Source organism: Prunus mume, linkage group LG4 (genome assembly GCF_029339155.1).
Source record: "Prunus mume cultivar Tortuosa linkage group LG4, ASM2933915v1, whole genome shotgun sequence".
In the NCBI taxonomy this organism is placed as follows: Eukaryota; Viridiplantae; Streptophyta; class Magnoliopsida; order Rosales; family Rosaceae; genus Prunus; species Prunus mume.
In genome coordinates this window covers 25,154,445-25,171,084 of record NC_142701.1, presented here as the reverse complement: position 1 = coordinate 25,171,084, position 16,640 = coordinate 25,154,445, and the positions used below count along the sequence as shown (strand labels likewise).

The window sequence follows — 16,640 nt, the reverse complement described above, 5'->3', positions numbered from 1 at the left end:
TTGCTCATTACAAAAGGTCCTCATATAAAACGTGTTGGATGAGCACAGAGGTTCCTGCACCCATGAAGTCATATTACTAAAGATATAGCTAGGCTAGCCAACCTATGTTGTCGGGTTTCAAACCTCAATTGAAGAGATAATGTACCTATTATTTTTAATGATCTTCACTTTTGATTTTACGTTTGATTATTTTTTTAAGTTCAACCTATTGGGGAGGAGATTTACACGTGTTCATTGGGTGGCTAAGAGTTTTGAACTTCTATCCATATGAGTAGAAATGAAAGAGCAAAACCACCTGAGTTATACCCTTCACTGGCTATGTTTAGATTACTTTATATTTAAGCATATATATATATATATACACCATTCACACACACATGCACGCCGCAGACTTACGCGTACTCTAATTTTATGTCTCCTTGGTATACATGTACATAATCAATTCAATTTATTGTCTTAACTTGCCTATCTTTGGTCGAAGAATTGATCGTTGGACGGCAAAAAATATGATGGAAGATGGAAAAGTAAGGTTCCTTTTTCTTCGTTTACACATGTTTTTGTTTTCATGAGATATGCATGCATTGATTAATGTTTCTGCGATTGGTATTTGCAATCAGGTTTAATATTATTTGTACCATATTTATTCACCAGATCACCTCTTTAATAGGGATTCGGACCCTCATATTAATTTTCTCTATTAGATCAGCTTTGAGAGGTCCCAATTTTTTATTATTTATATTTTGTGAGAGGTCCCCTCACACATGAAATCTGGCTCCACCACTGCAACACAGCAATGTCAAGCTGGCCTTTAAGCTTATTAAGATTATAAAATTAACGAACACGATACTATGTTAGGTAAGATAATCACTAAACCTAAAAAAAACTTAAGCTTATCATAAAATGAACCAACACGAGGTATATGATTCTAATGACAGGAGTTTCTCACATAATAAGGTTCCTCAAGAAAGTGGATTGCTTTCATTTTGATGCAAAGATCACTACCTTCCATGTTTCAATTGATTGCAGCTTGACACAACTAAAGATTAAAGAAGGTAAAAAGTCATTTTAGGTCCATGTGGTTTACCACTTACCACTAAGGTCCTTGTGGTTTCAATTTCGTCACTTTTGTCCTTGTGGTTTCAATTTGAACCAATTTAAGGACAATTCCCAATTTCTGATACTTATTGAGGGACATTTCGGTCCAAACTTGCAGCACCTCCTCAACCACCCTACAGCCACCCAGCAGCCCCTCCAAAAACTTATCTCTGTTGTAAACCAGCAACAAAAAATGCTCCATTTGAATTTTTGTTGATAAAAATTATGGCCATCTATACATAAACATCAACTAACAAAATCATAATCAAGCGGGTCTTGGGATTACACAAGGAAGATACATTTCTTTATTTTTTTCTGAACCCAAAGAAAAACTCACAATTATAATCATAATCCATCTCATTTCTTCATAAGGGATGAAGGTAATCTCCAAAAAAAGAAAAACACGGTAGCCAGAGCAAGTCTACTTCGGTCTTTTGTAAGCTTTATAAAAATAGCCTAGGATTACAGCAGCATCATCATCAATTGCACCTCTTACTACACTTTGTGCCAGTGTCACAAGCTTTAATAGTTTCTTATTATGTAATTCAACATAATCTCTAAAAAAAACTATTAATGAATGTTGTATAATGGTACCTCGCTTTGTACATCTCCAAGGAGCATTGTTTGTTGTTGGTTTAGACAGTGAGATTGTCAATGTCTACAACAGGGAGGAGTTTTGGAGGTCTAGTGCCGATGGAGGTGGTTAGGGAGGGGCTGCAAGTTTGGACTGAAATGCCCCTCAATAAGTATCATAAATTTGAAATTGTCCTTAAATTGCATCAAATTGAAACCACATGGACAAAAGTGACGAAATTGAAACCACAGGAACCTTAGTGGTAAAAGTGGTAAACCACAGGAATCAAAAGTGACATTTTCCCATTAAAGAAACATGATAAAGCTTGAGTATGACCTTTAAAACTTTTTTTTTTTTTTTTTATGTGTGATAATGACCTTTAAAACTTCTGTATACTTGCCACAAGAAAAAGCATAAATTCAAGCACCACTTTAACTTTATTTATCGGACTTTACTTTCAAGTGGGGTATAACGGTAGACAAGAAAATCAATTGTGGACGACAGGACATGAGAGGAAAATAGACAAATTGCAAGAAGAACCAAGAAATGGGACCAACCTGCAACATCAATCTTTCAATTTTCCAACATCCACTGATAAAAGCTCCACCAGTCCTGCCCCTGCATGATCATCAACAATGTGCTTCTCGTGGTCTCAACTCAAGTGGTAGCAGGGGATCGGAAAAATGGAACAATTATTGAGGCAAATGGCCCATCATGCTTATCTGCACGTCAAATACAGCAAGGGAATCTTATTTCAGTTCTTTCTGTAATTTTCTACTTTGCACTTTTCAATTATAAAGAAAAATGTGTATCTATCTATTTTTATTATTATTGTTATTTTTTTTAGTACAAGCTATAGTCTAAATTATGGGGGAGAGTCGTCCAAAAAAAAATATAGGGGGAGGGTTTCTCACACACACACAAAACTAAGATGCTATGGTGTTCGAACATGAGACCTCTTATCTGCAAATCAAGGCCATTTTTCATGGCTAGACTCATTAACATCTATTCTTATTATTTAAGAGAACCCTAATTGTCAACTAAAGAAGATAAAACGTCCTTTAAATGTCCCGCAAAATAACTCAAAATATTATATTTAAGATGAAAGGAAAATATGGTAACTAAAATTTTCTTTTACTTAAGTTTTTCTCTCCCACAACCTATTTTTTCTCTCTTTCTTTTCTATGAACAACTTCCCTTACTTATGCATGTGCGGTGGTTTCTAGTTTGTATGGAGTTTCCCCTTAAAATTATATTTCTCTTATATACAATCCATCACTTTATTTTTTTATGAGTAAAATTCAATTTTTATAAGTAAAATTCAACGATTAGGATTCAACTGAGCAACTTACCTAATCAAACTTAAAATATTATTTATTATAGATTTAGATTCCAAAAGTACCCCTAATCAACCCTTTAGAAGTGGTAAAGGCTCAATTGATTTTCTTTCAACTTTCCTTATATTGTTGATTTTTTATTTTTTATTTTTGAAAAAAGGAAAATATATATATTTTTTTGGCTGAAGAGAAAATGATTCTTTTTTGTTGATGAAATAAGAAAAAGGATTCTTTTTTGCTGAAGACAAGAACATTACAACAAAAGACTCCCCTTCCCCCAAACTTTTGCTCATTAAAAAGAAAAATAAAAAAAAAGAGCACATTACAAAAGGTCCTTATATAAAACGTGTTGGATGAGCACAGAGGTTCCTGCACCCATGAAGTCATATTAGCTAAAGATATAGCTAGGCTAGCCAACCTATGTTGTCGGGTTTCAAACCTCCATTGGAGAGATAATGTACCTATTATTTTTAATAGATAATGTTCCTATCTTTCTAATAAATAATGTTCCTTTTTTTTCATATATAAATGATGTACCTATTTTTATATATATAAATAATGTACCTACTTCGGATCTAATTAGACTATTGTGAATATAATTTACCTATGTCCCGTATAAAAAGGGATAGGTAAATTATTTTCATTTGAGATGAAAATATTTCGTAGAAATACTACAGAAATTTTTTTAGATGAAAAGTACAGGAGCATTTTTGTTCACTATTTTAATTCAAGGTGTATGCTCATTACTCTTCTCAACACTTGATACATGTCTATAAGCATAACTATGATTACATAAATCAAAGTAAAAAGTTAACCATAGTTATGCCTATAAACATAGGTCAAGTATTAAGAAAGGTGGTGAGCATATACCTTGAGTTAAAATGGTAAGCAAAAATATTTTCAAAAGTACCACCCCATGTATATTTCCCTATAAATGCATTAATGTATATATATGGATTGAGATTGTAGATGTGGCAATGAAAAAGAGTTATATACATTAAAACTCCTTCAGGTTTTTTGTGTTTTTACAGAACTCCATCGGGTCTCAAAAATTACATGAACACCCATTGATATTTCAGTTTGTTTTCACAAAACTCCTTTTCGTTGATTGTTCTTCCAAATTCCGATGATTTCATTGGAAAAAAAATTATGCAAATGACAAAATTAACGTCAATGAATGTATATGCAATCTAATTTTAATGGCAAACTTTGTCATTTGTAGAATTTTTTTTGTATAAAATCATCAATCTTTGGACGAAAAAATCAATGAACAAGGGTTTTGTGAAAATAATTTAAAACCTCATTGAGTGTATGTGTAATTTCTGAAACTTTAAGATATTTTGTGAAAAAGTCAAAAACTTCAGGGGATGTTAGTGTAAATAACCCCACTGAAATTTTAGACACAGTTGACTCAAATACACGGTTTGACAAATTTTGAATGCTAAAGGAAATATGAGGAATATTCCAGCAAAGGAAAAAAAAACTGAAACCATATTAAATGCCCAGAAAATGAGGTTGTAAATTAATGATAATAGATGGATAACAGTAAATTAATGAAAAGTTGGTGGGTTATTGTGTAGAGTTTCAATTATAAAAAGAGAAACTGGTCGTTCGAAATTATGGTTTTCTCACCGATTGAGAAAGCTCAAAGGAACCTGAAAAGAAAGGCCAGAACCGAAGAGGGTAAACTAATACCACACTCGCAAGACCAGCATAACAGAAGGTGAACTCTTTGGTGTGACAGTCTAACCACGTAATGTTATTAATCAAAGTTTTATAATATGATTAAATTACATGACTGATATAACTTAAGGATATAGAAAATACTTACATGTGATGGTCACATCGAAGAATTTCTTTTACATGTGATGGAAATAAAATCCTTAGGCCAAAAGAAAATCGTGAAATGGATGGTTATCACTAGAACAATCTGCATAACTAATAATTCGACTTAACGAAGCAGCACCACTTTAATCTATGAATTATCAGATTCTGAAAGAGCATCCATGTTCACATTCCCAAGCCTAAGACAATTTGGGGGAGTTAAAAAAAACCAAATTATTAAATAAAGGACAACTCCCCGGAGCACATGAGGATCGGAGGTTTCGAACTTAAAATCTCTGAAAATTACAACTTTGATACCATTAAACAAGAAACGAATAAAAAGCTTAATTTCTGTCTTAGAATCAACCAAACCAATACAATATGCATTATCTATCTATATATATAAAGCAAAAGGCAGATAATGGTAAAACATTCAAAATACTAGAAAATGCACTTGGTTAATGCAAACATTAATTGAAATTATTAACTAAATGAGGATAATATGGTAAATTCACACTTTTCACATTAAAAAAAATTAAAATTAAAAGAAAAATCAGATAATGGATCCTATTTTTATGAAACACAACTACCCATTATCTTTTTTAATTCTAAAATAAATATTTTTTTTTATTTTTAAAAAAACCTCTTACAGACAAGGCGGTAGAGGCTAGCGTATATGAAGCAAAATGACATGAGTTTCTTACAAAATAAGGTCCCCCAAGGCAATGTTGGATTGCTTTTATTGTGATGCCAAATCACTGCAGCTTGACACTGCTAAAGAAAATGATAAGCCCTGCTACACTTATCAACAGCTGTAAAAAGAGGAGGATTAGTAAAACTTTTGTTTGTTTAAATTTCACAATAGAAATTTAATTATTTAAGAAAAGAAGTGGGGTTGGAAAACTTCTCTCTGTTCTTGCATATTGCAGAGGGATTGATGCGTGCATACAATTACAATAGGGCATGCAGTTAATTATAACATGCTGCAGACACGAACTAGATACAGAGGACTAACTTTATCGGGGCGTTAACTTACTTGCTTAATTTCTGACCTTGAGATTTGCTCCAAAATATGCCTTCCTCATTTATGTCCTTTTTAATCTCCAAGTACAACAGATGAGGAAACTGATCCTCGACCTTTAGAAGTTCTATTTTCATATTACTCAAGTACTTGAGACGCAAGATTTCCACCCTCCACTTACACTCAGTGACGGTCTCCTCCCCTGCATGGTCCAGGCTACAAAGTTCCCCGCCTCTTATATAGAGCTTCTTTAAATTTTTCAGTTGCCTCGGGTTCAGCCATGATGGTACTTCTTTCAGAGGGATGCCTTGAAGATCCAATTTTTCTAAATCCGGTGGGAATGAGAAATCCCGGGACTGGAGGGAAATCTTTTCTTTCAACTCTGAAGAAACCACTGCCCATGATATTTTGAGGCGGCGAAGAGATGAAATTTCCTTCAAAGTTTCAAACTCGTTGTCATGCATTACGGCCTCATTCCCTATGTATATACTTAGCCGCCTTAGTTTCTTCAACTTGGCAAGGTCACCGAGTCTTGAGGGAGTATTTATCAAATTGGCTATGAGAAAACCTTTAAGTACTTGGAGGGAAGAGAGTTTGCTGATCCCTTTCGGCATGCCTTCGAGAAAGTAACACTCTGATATATCCAAATGAGTGAGCTTCCTCAACGATGAGATATCCGAAGGCAATGTCTCTAAATTGTGGCATGCTCTCAGATCCAGAATTTCAAGGCTGATGATGTTAAAGATACAAGAAGGAATCCCTGTTATTCCTGATATTCCTCGGAGACTAAGATACCTGAAGCTCAAGTAGTGCTGAGCCCCAATACCTTTCAAAAATAATCCTTCATCATCCACTTCAATGTGATGCGTGGGTGAGCTCTGCCACCGTCCCAGCTGAAGAACAACAACTTTCTTCAACTTGCTAAGCCATTCACGTTTGAAGCTAAGATAGTTGCTGTTCACATTGAATACTGTAAACAGATCTTCCTCACCCGGAGTAGTCGGGTTCTGATCAAAAACTAAGCACGCGCGCCTGCAAATTGACGCTTTAGAAGAGGGCATCCACAGCCAGTCTGAATCAAAGTTGAAGAGTTGGGCGTCTCTGGCCAAGCCTATCAGCATACAACGAATCCAAGGGTGCAGCGTGCAACTAGTGGATAAATTAACATTTCCATGTGGTTGAATCAAGCCCTGTTTCATGAGTTTGCCAAAGATTTCTTCTCCTACCTCTTCAGCTGTCTTATCTTGGGTGGCCGTGATGAAGCCCTCCCCAATCCACCAGTAAATTAGAGGCCTTTTCTTTATCACCGACTCCTCAGGGAAGATTGAGAAAGAGAGGAAGCAGAGCCTCAACTCGGTGCTCTCAAGATGTTCGTAACTCCTCCTCAGATTAGCCATGGCACGGCTTTCGTAAATTCCTTTCTCGAAGCCCATTTGTGACAACTCTTTTGATAACTTCTTAGCTGCTGTTAGACCCGACTCTGGCTGAGACCGATGCGTAACCTCTAAACTGGGCGCAGGGTAACTCGGCATTAACTCCACTACAGGAATTGAGGCTTTTATTTGGTCGACATTTTTAATCATGCTAGTCAGGAAGCTGGTGATTGCCTCTAGGCCGATGAAAGCATTGCTCTCATCATCTCCCAAGAAAAACTTGTCAACTCGACGTTCTAAGACAGTGAATTGGTTGAACAGAGTGTGCTCCCAGAGCGTAACTCTAGGTAGCAATTGTAATTTTTCCATTTGTCGAAGCCCATCTTCAATCTCTTGAAAGCGAGTCAGAACCACTTCCTGATCATGACCTGGATTTATGTTGGCAATGACCTTGGCTTTGGCTTTTCCCAGACGATCCAATAACTTGGGCAGGAACTTCTCTGCATTTCTTGAGGTTGAGGTGACATTTCTCATTTCAGATGCAATTACACTGAAAAGGAGGTAGCCTGTTGCAGATAGATTGAGGCAACCACGTGTCTGCCTCTTTATTATTCAAGTTTACCTCAACAACAACACGTGAACTAACTTACCATTCAATTTTCTTTTAAAAAAACAAATAAGATAATAGAATTAACCGTAAGATCATCTTTTTTAAAGAAATACAATAATGACTCTTGGCACAATTCGCGCTTCTACTAGAGACACAAACTTTTTGTACCAACTAATATAAGTCTGATAATACACAAGCTTCGTCATCTTCGTATAATTATAATACTAGTTGTAGCTTCACAAAGTGCTACTAGAGACACAAACTTTTTATACCAACTAATATAAGTCTGCTAAAAATATGAAAATGATCGAACTAGAGACATAACCTTTTCTTCCAATAACAGATCCAGGTCCTTTGATCAAAGCGCAAAGGCCAAGGTGTGGTTACGTGCTCTTCATATTACTCCCCCCAGTTTCTGATTAAAATTGCAGTAGATACATAAATATAGTGTTGAAGGGGAAGAATGGCAGGGGATGTTGCTCAATTTCTCCGGAATAAGTTCCTGGCAGCTCTTAGCGAGACAGAGTCTGAATTATCAGGTGCTGTTCTCATTTCTGATTTGGGAGCAATCAAAGATATTGTAATAGCTATAGATACTCGAAGACTTACGGGAGATTACTACTGTCGCTTTATCTCTGTGCTCCTGGACCTCACCGACGCTTTGACCAAGTGCCAGGTCTTCTCACATGAGTGGAAGAAGCGTAGTCATCACAATACTCATTTTGTAGTCTTCAACCATTTGAGTTTGAGGAAGATTTGTTTCGTGCGGAAGATGAAGAAGCGGCTGGCTGCAATAAAACGCAAGGCTGAGTTTATGAAAAAGGAAGAAAGAATTTATAACTTGAGGGAATCATCAAGTCGTCCTGATCCTGAAGAGAATTCAGAGATCGAACTACCTGTAGTGGAGGCTGAAGTCGTGGGATTTCATGAGCAATTACAGAAGATTGGGAACTTTCTTTTAAAATCATGGCCGTCATCAGGTGCTGGATTTGCGGCAGTTGGGATAGTGGGCATGGCAGGCGTGGGTAAGACCACTCTGGTGCGCGAGGTTTTGAGTTGGTGGATGGTGCTAGGTAAATTTTCTCCTATAATTTGGTTATGCTTGTCGAATATAATCAAAGAAAATAAACAAGTAGAAGAAGAAATTGAGGTCAGCATTGTGAAATGTATGCTTAGTAAGTTGGACCATGATGCCGTTGCCGATGGAGATGGCATCATCCAGGAGGAGGAGAAGATAAGTAGTAATAATTCTGGTCATCTCCTTGCTGCGCTCTTGGAAAGGCTCAACCAACATTTATCAGGTAAAAGTTATTTGATTGTGTTGGATGATGTGTGGCACATGAACGATTTCTACTCGGATTTAGGACAAGTACTTGAGGTTCAGGAAGGTGATAAGAAAGTTGGGGATCGCTTGTCGCACGGATTGCCTAAGGGTAGTGGTGGTACCGTCATCGTCACTAGTAGGATACCGGAAGTGGTTGAAGCTATGGTGGTACCGGCGAAGTGGTCAGATAAACATTATAAGAGCTTGATTATTTCTCTTGAGCCTTTGGACAGAGAAAGCTGCTGGAATATATATAAGGCCACCACTGCTTTTGGTTATCAACAACATTTGGAAAAGGTTGAGAATGAAATTAAGGATCTATGTTATGGTCTACCATTGGCCGCTAGGACACTCGCAGAAATCATGTCCCAAAACTCCCAAAATTTTGAGTATTATTCTCAACTTATTAATTATACATACAGTACTTTACTTACTCCCTTATTTTGTTATCGTCTGTCTTTCGAATTATTTACGCACCAATATGAATGTCCCACATGCAGGAGGACTTCTCCGCCCTACCACAAATCTGAGGACTTACCTGATTCCTTCCATATAAAAAAATCCCCAGTGTTGGTGTTTATTGATATGTACGATAGACAACAAGGAGAAGAACTCATTGGGAAATTTTGCGACCTCCTTACTAAAGAGCAGGTATTTTTCTCATTGAACAACACATGCACTTTGATCATATATTATGTGAAATGAAATTTTAACATAGTTTATGTATAATTCAAGCTCTAATTAACATGCATGGATTTGATTAAAGTTTGTTGTAAATATAATATTGTATTTTTTTTCCTTTATTTTCTAGGTTTTTGGTGTACTACTAGGAGAAACAAAGGCATATGATAATCCTGAGACAGTGCTAAAGGATGTTTATGGTACTCTAGAAAAGCTTAAGCAAAAAGGCTGTTATGGTTTTGCTTCTGAAATTCAAAGGAAGATGAGAATTATAGTGAGTAACATGTTAAATTAATACGGTTTGCTAAAGCGTAGTCTACACTTTTCTAAATAACATTTGTAATATGTTTTTTTAAATTGACATTATGTGTATATATATATTTCTTCTATCTCAGGTTGTTGGCCGGGATGCTATTGTAAACTTGATTTTGGGAGTCATCTGTGATCTTAAATTGCCAGAGTCACCCTCCATTGCTCCGGTACCACGACCGATTTTAGAAAGCGTAGACCAACACAAAATCGCTGCTTCGTTTGGATGGGTGGGACGTTTAGCATTTATATTTAATTTTTTTAATTGGCAACTATTTAATATTGAAAAGTTTTGTTAAAAATAAATCAATGAATACATAAATAACAATGTAACACAAACCATACACGAATAAAAATATTAAACAATGATAATATATACCTAAAACAATATTGATTAGGCAATTGTATATTGGAAAATTATGGTGTTACATGCAAAATATAATTTACCTACATATCTAATACAAGATAGGCAAATAGATAAATACATACTTCTGTTTAAAAAATAGGTTACAATAATTTACCTACATAATAGATAGATAATTCGAAGAATTTATAAATTTGTATTGGGTACATTATTCTATTATTTCATAATAGGTACAATTTTCATAAATTTATAAAAAAAAAAAAAAAGAAGGATGATAATTAGATAATAAATAAATAAATTTATTTAAGGCACATAGGAATTTTTGTATGGTGTACTCGTAATATATAGGCACTAACGTTTAATACTTTATTTCATTTATGCATGTTGCCTTGACTACTTCCAGAAGGACATTTCAAATATATCATCGCTGCGATTGTTCCTTGTTGACGTAGCACTGGCAAAATCGATGAAAACTGATAGGTATTCGATCAAGATGTTGTATGGCTAACTCTTATCTATATGTATTTTGTTTTAAATATAAGCAATAATATAAAAAAAATTTATAGAAAAAAAAAGGTTTCTCTTACACGCATTACTAATTATGTACCATGAGAGTTTGAACCTAAGACCATTTATATGAAAATGAATGTCATTTTTCCACTAGACCTCATTGACAATTATATATATGTACTTAATTATATATGTTCATATTATTTCTTTTTAGTTTACATTGAAGTTAACTTTTAATAGTAAGATAACAAGAATTAATGGGTAAATTAATCTGCATTAATTTAATGTAGTTGTAAATTGTAATCTTATTTATTCTTTTATTGGATTTTCAGCTGGCATTGTCTGATTAGGATGAAACAACAAAAACCATTTCTTTCTTTTATGGACGGATTACCACATTCTTTGCATGAGGTTGGAGATGTGGGAAAAGCGGTAAGAATTGCTCCTTTTTTTCTTTTTTCTTTTTGTTTTATAATCTCCAAACTCCATTTTCAATGGACCTATCACTTCACTTTTATGATACGAGAAGAATAAGTGTAACATGTACATCACGTGATGGTGTTGCTTGGATAAAAGTTAATCGTATGCAATACCAGTTAACCCATGATTTCAACACGCGTGAGATTCTAGATTGGGTAGTCAAACTCCCACTCAAACTATTTGATTGACTTGTAAATTGTGCCGACTAGAAAATCTGTGTGATTCATGTAAGCAAATGAAGTGTCGTAGCATTTTTTTCTCTCTGTCTTCCTTTTTGTCATCATTTCTAATCAAAAGCTCCACAGTGTATGAATGAGGATTGATATAAGGTCCTCCATGTCAAAAAATTTGGCTAAGAAGAGTTGCCAAATTTGTTTGTGCAGAGAATTCAAAATGTCAACTTCAGAAGTTAAAACATACAAACAAGGATTTGTTTTGTAGTCTAAATTCTGGCAGGCAGCCTTTCTCATTCATTAGGAAGAAGAGGGTGCCGTGCAGGTTGATGCGCACATAATTGAAAATGGATTGCTCCTCAGACTTATATAACTAGAGTCCACTTCTTGCAATTAGTGCATTCATTCATTCTCATCTCTCCTTCCTTATTACCACTTCTTATCTTAAGATAATATTAATTCCTCAATTCTTATACATTTCTTAGGATAATCCAACATTTTACGGACGATTTTGGTTCTACTTCATGTTTAGAGGTAAAGAATTTCATCCTTGTTTAATTTCTTTTCTTCGTTACGTGCCCAAAATCAATTGAATTTTTTTTTATACGTCATTTCATTTCCATATTTTTCATGTATTAATTAATGAGCCAGGATCAAATGGACACATTTTTTAAACACTTTTCAACACAACACAATAGAATGTTGGATTTTAGCACTTTGGATGGCTCAAATTTCATCTCACTCACATCTAGTTTTATAAACATGACTCAAAGTTTCATTCCAAGTTTCATAATTCTCTAACAATTTCTATTGTTTTTATTCATATTTTTGTCGGAATTTCTACATTTGGGGACTACTAATATTTCCGAAATGGCCAATATTTAAGTCCAAGATTGGAATTCAAGGTATTTATTAGCAGAGCTTCATGATTATTCATCATGTTGTTATAAATAACCCTGTATGCATATGAAATTACTAATTATTGGTATCCAATCCTGGTAATTTGATATTAAATTATATAGGTTTATTTTCACAAAAGGTCTTTGAGGTTCACGAAATTATCATCTTTGGTCTTTTATGTTTTTTGTGACATGGTTAGTCCTTAAGGTTACTCGCATACATAGAGAAGAAAATAACAATCCTCCTGTAATACAAGAATTTTGTTGTTACAGAAGTTCCTTATGCGATGGAGATCCTACTTTTTAGGGATTTCTGGAACTGGTATGTTATTTTTCCTTATTAGCAAAATAACAATACAAATTTATAAATAAACTCAATCCTAGACATATATTTATAAAAAAACCCAAACACTATTTAAACATAGAAACACACCCAAAATCAACTCAAAAGTCAACTTTTTGGGTGTGTTTATAAATGGGTTTTGAGTGTGTGTAATGATGGGTTTTTGGTGTGTTTATAAAGTGTTTTCGGTGTTGGGTTTTTTTATAATTTCAACTTCCATTTTGGGTGTTTTAGTGAAACTCCCAAATAACAATGTGTATCTGACCCACCAGCTGTTTTATATTTAGTTAATTTTAGCTAGATTGATTGCGAAAAAAAAAAAACCAAAAACCCTCTACTTTTAAAAGGTATGTTTTTGTTTTGCGATAAAAAGAAGAAAACGTGCCTAGAATTGATGACCTTTTTCACCAGCAGATGAAAAAGTGGAAATCCTCTGCTTTTATGAATTGACAACAAAATTAGATTGCCATGTATTGTTTGTTTGTACTAATCGAAATCCTAATCTTGTAGAACACAAAAACAGAAATACAAGAAAATACGAGGAGAGAGAGTTCTAGTTAAATGCTTGAATTAATAATTAAAGGGTATTTTAGAAATAATGGTGGGTGGAATGTATACCACATTCTCATACCACCTTATGTGACAGATGAGGTGGACAACCACATCAATTAAAATTAATTTAACATTTTCTTTTCTTTTATGATTTATTGACACTTTTTAATTGATGTGATTGTCCACTTCATATGCAAGATAAAGTGGTATGAGAATGTGGTATACAAACCATAAAATTATTAAATTCTGAAACAGAGGATCAAGAACTATAGAAAGCAAAAACACATTCTTTCCCTTTGAACAAATTAATTTCAAACCATAAAATTATTAAATTCTGAAATTTTGATGTAAATAGAAGGAATTATCTTACCATTATCAATTCGAAATTTAAAACAATAAATGATCAAGTACTCATATTTGAAAACATTCCAACAAGTACTAACGAGTATATCTCAAAACATGTCATTAAGTTTTTTTTTTTTTAAAGGAAAAAAAAAGGCAGACTCATAAATGATTAAAAAATTTAAAAACTGACAAAAAAAATCCCAAATCTATGTTTTATTGAATTTTTATTTTTTAAATATTTTCAAAATATTTTTTATTTAGATCCACATGGCATGCTATTATTAGACACATGGCTCCACATACATGCCATATAATCAATTTAACAAAAATTTTATGGAATCTCACAATAGGGACCAATTTTATATACGCGCGGTAATTTAGTGAAGTATCAAATGTGATAATTTCGTAAACCTCATAGAACATTTGTGAAAATATAAGGTAACTACATATTCTTCTTCTAGTACTTTATACTTTTGTTTTCCCTAACAGCGACAACCTAACCTCAGTTGCAAAAGTAAAGGTGTTGAATCATCTTGGTCAGTGGGAAATGCTTCACATTCCTGAAAAGGTACATAATTATCGTGGAATTTACACTCAACTTCTTTTATTGCTCCCTTATAGATGATATCATTTTTCTGTTGTGAGTTTTTATTTCTTTATAATTTTTCATAAAAACTTGATTCTGTCAGTGTCAAATGCACCAAAAGGGTAATCCTCTCTGTACATCGGGAATTTATGTTGTTATCAAGTCATCACTTCTTATAATAATTTATATATATATATATATATATATATATATGCGAAGCGACAATGTGAAGGTGCCATAAAAATTTGAACATGAGACCTCCACTAGTATGCAAGTTAAACTTCTTCTTTTTTGTTTACTTAGTTCAAGTGACATTGATGTTTTTCATATTTCTAGCAGAAAAAAGAAGAAGAGATAATGATCATCACTTTTGATTTTAGGTTTGATTATTTTTTTTAGTACAACCTATTGGGGAGGAGATTTACATGTATTTATTGGGTGCCTGAGAGTTTTGAACTTCTATCCATATGAGTAGAAATGAAAGAGCAAAACCACCTGAGTTATACCCTTCACTGGCTATGTTTTGATTGCTTTACATTTAAGCATATATATATATATATATATACACCATTCACACACAAATGCATGTGCGTGCAGACTTAAGCGTACTCTAATTTTATGTCTCCTTGGTATACATGTACAGAATGGATTCAATTTGTTGTCTTAACTTGCCTATCTTTGGTCCAAAAATAGATCGTTGGGTGGCAAAAAATACGATGGAAGATGGAAAAGTGAGGTTCCTTTTTCTTTGTTTACACATGTTTTTGTTTTCATGAGATGTGCATGCATTGGTTAATGTTTCTGCGATTGGCATTTGCAATCAGGTTTAATATTATTTGTACCATATTTATTCACCTGATCACCTCTTTAAAGGGGATTCGGATCCTTTATATTAATTTTCTGTATTATGATCAGGGTTTAGGGTTTTCTTTACAAATGTTTTTCAAATCAGTGGATGCTGATCCTTGTAATAGAAGTGACCCCACCAATGTATGTGGGACCTATCATATTAGAGAGGTTGTCAGCAATGTGATCAATAAATGTGGTCCATATAACAAGACCTTGCATTTGTACGATCACATTAATGATCATCTCTTTAAAAGAGGATTTACCATATTACAGAGGTAGTGAGTAATAATGTTGTCTAAATAGCAACACCGATACATATATACCCATTAATTACTTCAAATTTTCTATGTTAAAATTGAGTTAATTACAGACGCCACGAACCTATCTTTCATAGACGATGGACGCCTCGAAGTTATCGGTTGCAGATATGGATTTTGGTACGCGAGCAGAGACTGGACTCTCCTTGATCAGGTCATACATCATCTTGAATTGATATTTGTTCAGATTGCAGCATCCATTTCAAAGAGAGGATTGCTAAACTTATATCTACTTTTTTTTTTCACTTACCGCTATTTTTAATTAAGGTACGAGGAATTCGCTTCGAGTTTAAAGAAGGTGCAAAAGAGGTTGTGCACTTCAGAATTGATGAAGGATTGTCGTTTCGTATCCCTACTGATGAATTGGTTGAGATTGAAATCTCTTACCACCGTCAAGTCAACATTCTTGCCCTTCCCGATTGCGCAGCAAAAAGTATCCATCTCTCCACACAATCCAGTGTTTCCCAAGCTAACTCTAAGGATTAGTCTGAAAGACGTAAGAAATTTAATGCAACAGCAGCAAGTCTAGGCTTGAGTTTGCTTGATTGATTGATGCTCGCTGCTTTAACTCATCAGTTTGAGATTATTCAGTTTTTAGCGCACACTTTGAAAATCCCCTGTGATTGTAAATATTACACTGAAGCAAGCACTCCCTATCATACAACTAGCTCCTGCATATATTTCTTTATATTTTAGTTTCCCCAACTCTCCTTGAAGTTGTGGATGTGAAGAAACAGACTAGTGAAGTATTTAAGTTGTGTTGTGACTTTGGCATATTTGATTTATCCTGCCAAGCTTAGCCAAGCAGAGCATAACATGAATATATTTTTTTATTTATTTTACACCTCATTCATGCTCATGTCACATATATGATGCAATTGTGCCCGAACACTATTAAGATGAACACAGCATGAGCAGGACTTTGTCATATCCTGCCAAGCAGAGCACAACATGATTTATTCTACACCTACTCATGCTTATTTCACATTGAGGTACTGTAGGAGGAAAAATTGTAAAGCTTTTTCAGATATCTTAGGAAAATTTAGAGAACTTGAACAAATGAAAATGACAATA

At 34.2% G+C, this 16,640-nt stretch overlaps 2 protein-coding genes across 12 annotated transcripts; one reads left to right on the top strand and one right to left on the bottom strand.

Annotated features, from left to right (window-relative positions):
• Positions 1-1,776: 1,776 nt before the first annotated feature.
• Positions 1,777-7,758, bottom strand: LOC148918275 (disease resistance RPP13-like protein 4). 2 transcript variants are annotated; one of them, XR_016126153.1, is made up of 3 exons: positions 5,867-7,758; positions 5,535-5,642; positions 1,777-2,391 (listed from the first exon to the last, which is right to left on the bottom strand). XR_016126153.1 is itself a non-coding variant. In XM_089050614.1 (2 exons), exons 1-2 carry the CDS (start codon positions 7,756-7,758, stop codon positions 5,636-5,638), a joined length of 1,899 nt encoding a protein of 632 aa, XP_088906740.1. In that variant the 3' UTR covers positions 5,499-5,635. The 2 variants fall into 2 exon arrangements, 1 of the variants encoding a protein (XP_088906740.1); XM_089050614.1 differs by lacking the exon at positions 1,777-2,391 and having other exon boundaries at positions 5,499-5,642.
• Positions 7,759-8,297: 539 nt separating this feature from the next.
• Positions 8,298-16,415, top strand: LOC103329045 (uncharacterized). 10 transcript variants are annotated; one of them, XR_016126149.1, is made up of 12 exons: positions 8,298-9,547; positions 9,659-9,809; positions 9,970-10,113; positions 10,235-10,378; positions 10,916-10,992; positions 11,355-11,454; positions 12,161-12,209; positions 12,848-12,896; positions 14,304-14,380; positions 15,043-15,131; positions 15,316-15,720; positions 15,834-15,906. XR_016126149.1 is itself a non-coding variant. In XM_089050610.1 (12 exons), exons 1-12 carry the CDS (start codon positions 8,298-8,300, stop codon positions 16,050-16,052), a joined length of 2,376 nt encoding a protein of 791 aa, XP_088906736.1. In that variant the 3' UTR covers positions 16,053-16,415. The 10 variants fall into 10 exon arrangements, 6 of the variants coding, with proteins under 6 accessions (XP_088906736.1, XP_088906734.1, XP_088906737.1 ...); XM_089050610.1 differs by having other exon boundaries at positions 15,093-15,131; positions 15,644-15,720; positions 15,834-16,415; XM_089050608.1 differs by having other exon boundaries at positions 15,644-15,720; positions 15,834-16,415.
• Positions 16,416-16,640: the final 225 nt, after the last annotated feature.

What these genes read in the sequence shown, in the direction of transcription:
- LOC103329045 (XM_089050608.1), top strand. Translation starts at nt 8,298, where the DNA reads ATGGCAGGGGATGTTGCTCAATTTCTCCGGAATAAGTTCCTGGCAGCT. An exon ending in AATGCTTCACATTCCTGAAA is followed by an intron (nt 14,381 to 15,042) that starts AGGTACATAATT and finishes TATACATGTACA; the next exon opens with GAATGGATTCAATTTGTTGT. An exon ending in ATACGATGGAAGATGGAAAA is followed by an intron (nt 15,132 to 15,643) that starts GTGAGGTTCCTT and finishes TATCTTTCATAG; the next exon opens with ACGATGGACGCCTCGAAGTT.
- LOC148918275 (XM_089050614.1), bottom strand. Translation starts at nt 7,758, where the DNA reads ATGAGAAATGTCACCTCAACCTCAAGAAATGCAGAGAAGTTCCTGCCC.